We start from the raw sequence: 4,756 nt of genomic DNA on the forward strand, positions 1-4,756 counted from the left end.
AAAATTTGTCACTTGTAAACTGTTTCTCAATTTTTATTTTATTTTTTGCATTGCCTGACCCAGTTTCATAAATTAAATAAATAATAACTGAAAAAAAGCAAAAATATATATATTGTATATTTGTTTGCTAAAAAAACTGACGCTGTTCTTATTTGCGATGCAGATTATGATTGGTTTATAATAAGCTCTCTTAAACGTCCTCATTAGTGTTATTTCAATCCTTGAACGCTATATAAATAGGAGCGAGATATTTTTGCTTGAATATTTGGAATAATTGCTATTCGCATTCTAGTGTTAGTGATAAGGAGTATTATACAATGCCTCCACAGCCATCTGGAGTTGCTATGAAGAAGTCTGGTAAATCACGCAAATCATTTCGCAGTGGTGATAAAAGACGAAAGAAAAGAAGGAAGGAAAGTTACGGTATTTATATATATAAGGTTCTAAAACAGGTACATCCTGATACTGGTATTTCCAGTAAGGCCATGGCAATTATGAACAGTTTTGTAAACGATGTTTTTGATCATGTTTGTGCCGAAGCTTCTCGTCTTGCTTTGTACAATAAGCGTTCCACTATCACTAGCCGCGAAGTTCAAACTGCGGTCCGGCTTTTGTTACCTGGAGAGCTGGCCAAGCACGCTGTATCAGAAGGAACTAAAGCAGTTACAAAGTACACTAGTTCAAAATAAGTTAAAATACATGCATTTGTAATTCATGAAGGAACTCTCGGTGCATTATTCAATGTATGATATTTTACTTCATAATTTTGCTTGAAATTTTTTTTTTTAATTGAAAGTAATCAGATTTATATGTGCAAAATTCAAAATTTGCATTGGATGTAAATCCAAAATATTTCGTTTATTAAATGAGCTTATTCGTTTTATGGAGTGATATTTTTTCATTTTGTTTTCGAATGGCATTTTGAGAAAATTTCCTGTTTCCTGGTATCAGCTTCATTTTAGTATATGATAGATGAAAGTGAAAGCATTCACTCTTCATGACATTTTTTTTTTGGAATTTTTTTTTTTTTTTATTACATAGTAGTTTTTCTTAAAATAAATTATGCTGCATCAAGTTACATATTAGTCATTTCGCTTTATATCACTGTTGATGCTTAACTTTACAATAATTTACTTCATAAAAACATTTTACACTGGTTCTTCGATATTTTTAACAAATATAAGAAAGTTTCTGACTTTTACTTACAAAACCGAAGTTTAACAAAAAAAAAAAAAAAAAAAAAAACGATTCTAGGCAATTATAATTACATATTTTCAGATTTTCATCGTCTCATTTCAAATAGAAAGTACTGTAATAAATATGATCAATATAGTTATTGATTATATTTATTACTAGATGAGGAATTTAAAAACAAGATTGAATATTTTTGGGAAAAAATACCCAAAAATATACTTATGGCTCCATTTCCAAGGATGTTTTGAGGACTAACATCCTCATATGAGTAACGATGAAAGGCTGCATCAAACGTTACAAATGGATAAGTGTTCAGCAATATTGAAATCTTTAAAATGTTTTTTTAATTAAATCTTATTTTGTCATAACTGCACGAAAAATCCTATTAGTCGTAGCAATTCTGCACAATATACATCTAATGTTTTTTTTTTTTTTATATATTTGTTTTCCTGTCGTTGGGGAGAGATATTGAAATATTAGCTAAATGCTTATGAACTTCCGATATATATATGAAGATTAGATATTCTTTTAGTAAGTTCATCTTAAAGCGATTACCTGCATATAAAAACTTGAAACCAAAGAATATGTTTCCACAGCGATTATTTATTTGGATATTCTGATTGTGATATACTCTTTTGTGAAGATATTTATTTACATAATACATCATTTCTGCAAGATAACGTAATAACAAAAAGGCAAATTCAGTGATAATGGCGATGAATATATATATATAAATTCGCAGTGCAACATAATAAACATGAGATCCCCCCCCCAATTGAGTGGTATAACATTTATACTAATAACACTACAAAGAAAGGTATATATCAATTTATACCTGGAAGGAAATGCCTTCGAAATAAAAGAATTTGTTTCATCGTTTTTTATATATATATATAATGAATTTTAATGTATTAATATACATTATAAATTTAATGTAAGTTTTAAATTACATTGCAATAGAAGGTGTTACATTTTATGGTAAAGCTCAGGCTTTAACATAAGATGTTATCATAAGCCTGTGGTTTACGAAAAAGTAGTAGTAGTAGCAGTGGCATTTGATGCAAGAAAGCAAGTGTATGAGCTTATGCAGCATCAGCCAAAGAAAAAAAAAAAAAAAAAAAATCACACCATTCCCTCCAAATGCCTGTCCAGTTCCTCCTTAAATTTATTCAACCTATCAACTTCCACAACGACAGATGGAAGTTTGTTCCAGCAATTAACCACCCGCTGGCTAAAGGCAAATTTCCGCACATCTAATCTACATCTGTCTTTTCTTAATTTGAATTTATGCCCCCTTAGGTTTGTAATCTGAACCAGTGGAAGGATCCCATCAGAATTCAGCTTGCTCAACCCATTCAAGGGTAACTAAGGGTAAGAACAAATGCGTGTATACTTGCATGTACACTAAGGTTAGGAGCATAGTAATTAAATTTGATGAATTTGAAGTTCTGATTAAGCATCAGATGCAGACATTAAAGGGATATCGGAGACATGGTGTCAGTCAGATACAAGGAATGCAATATTTTTTTAAGGTCACCCGAATAATTAAATTCATCTGCCGTGCATTGTGTATTATGTCTGTAAATTGCGTGTGTTCTCTGGTCGATTTGCCTGTTCTGCTAGACGAAAAACCCGAGTTGCCGGGGAAAAAAAAAACCTTGCTATCTATGCCTGAGACCGACTAACTCAGCCACGGAGTGAAAAAAAAAGCCCATTAAAGTTTCTCGCGTCATCGACGGGATTCGAACCCGGGCCTTTTCCACCCGGTGTGGGGAGGACGGTGACGATACCACTGTGCTACTCGCGCAGACTGAGCAGTACAATGTGTACAGGATGGACGGGAGGGGATATACTCTTAGTTAAAAAGCTTATTAAATCTAAGGTCGTGCACCCAGTCGACATAGGTGGCCAGTGCGATGTCGAGTCAGTTTGGTGTGATATAAGCACTGGGAAAATGAAAATGAGAGTAGGATTTTGGGATTTACGTAAATTCATAACTACTGTCAAGGGCTTTTGCCTTTGTACGGGTGATTACAGTGATCTCAGACAGTTTTTAAATTTTATGTAGTGGGACCAACTGAAATTTGTTACCAACAGCAAATTCTAAGTGGAATCAGGGAAGTAATCATATAAGCTACTAGGCTTTTCATACCAACTAAGAAATACTGTTCAAGGCTTAAATTGATGTCAGATGAACTATTGAGACGTGTGACAGAGAAGAAAAGTGCATGGGATACATATAAAGTATCAGGTGATAAGAAGCCTATGGTAGATATAAATTAGTCTCCAATCAAGTCACAAAAAAGACAAGCTAAGGAAAATTACGAGAAGTCTGGCAAAGAATGAAAAGAAAAGCAGCAGACTTATTTACTTACTTTGTGAAGGGTTGGTCCGCTTGATGTCGATCAAGTGGACCAATGATGATCCTGCTCTGTTTGCTGACAAACTGAATAGGTATTTTGCATCTACGTTTACACATTAGGAATTCTTTAGGGAAGTGGATGTCAGAGTTTTACAAATTCTAACAATTTTCCAAACTGTTGTGACTTTATGATAACTTAGAGCAAGGCAATGGGACGTATCCATTTATATTAAGGGAGGCAGCAAACCCTTAGCCAGAATTACGAGAGCATCTTTGAATGTAGAGATCTCTATGGACTAAAGATGTGTGCATATATCCCCAGTTCACAAATGGGGATCAAAAAGCGACATTAGCAATTACAGACCTGCTAGCTTCTATTCCAGAAAAAATAATCGAATTACCGGTTAAAAAGTAATGCAGGAACATCTAGACAGAATGCAGTTAATACTGCAGTCAGCATCGATTTATTAACGGGCGATATTGTCTGACAATCTGACTGGATACTATGATGCAAGAAAAAAGGAACTGGATAGCAAAATAATTTTGATATCATATACTTGGATTTCAGCAAATCTTTTCATACTGTTCACATAAAAGACTGCTATACAAATTGGAGCAGTGTGGCATTAAGGACAAGTTGAGCAAGAGAAGACAGTGGTCATTAATGGACATTGCTCTTCTTGGACTAACGTTATTATTGGAGTCCCCCAGGGTTCAGTGCTGGACTCATTATTGTTGTCTATGTTTATTAATGATATTTATGAAGATGTATAAGGTTTAATGTTTAAATTTTCAGATGATACAAAGGTCAGTAGGTGGTTAACGTCAGTAAACAAGGTAAGCTACTGCAGCAAGGTCTACAAAAATTAGGCAGATGGGCTAAGAAATGGCAACTGAAGTTTAACATTGTCAAGTGCAAGGTACTGCGTATGGGTTACAGTAAACCCAGACTAATGTATGAACGTTAGTAATTCCAGAGTAACGTGTAGTACTACTCATAGTGGAAAATGAAAAGAACCTGGGGGTGATTGTGCAGTCAGATATGAAGTCCTCTGAGAATTGTAGACAGGCTGTCAGGACAGCTGATGGGGTGTTGTCAATGATATACAGGAACTTTGCTATCAGGGTTGTTGGGTTTGTAGGAGCATCGGTGACTATGGCCATGTTTCTCCGTGTATATTGTCTGTAAATTGCGTGTGT

General features: G+C 34.4%; 1 protein-coding gene across 1 annotated transcript; it reads left to right on the forward strand.

Annotated features, from left to right (window-relative positions):
* Positions 1-317: 317 nt before the first annotated feature.
* LOC150082875 (histone H2B-like) lies at positions 318-689 on the forward strand. Its single transcript, XM_090376886.1, has one exon. It carries the CDS (start codon positions 318-320, stop codon positions 687-689), a length of 372 nt encoding a protein of 123 aa, XP_090233012.1.
* Positions 690-4,756: the final 4,067 nt, after the last annotated feature.

The sequence above is a fragment of the Mastigoproctus giganteus genome, chromosome 7 (assembly GCF_048544385.1).
Source record: "Mastigoproctus giganteus isolate SK-2022 chromosome 7, ASM4854438v1, whole genome shotgun sequence".
In the NCBI taxonomy this organism is placed as follows: Eukaryota; Metazoa; Arthropoda; class Arachnida; order Uropygi; family Thelyphonidae; genus Mastigoproctus; species Mastigoproctus giganteus.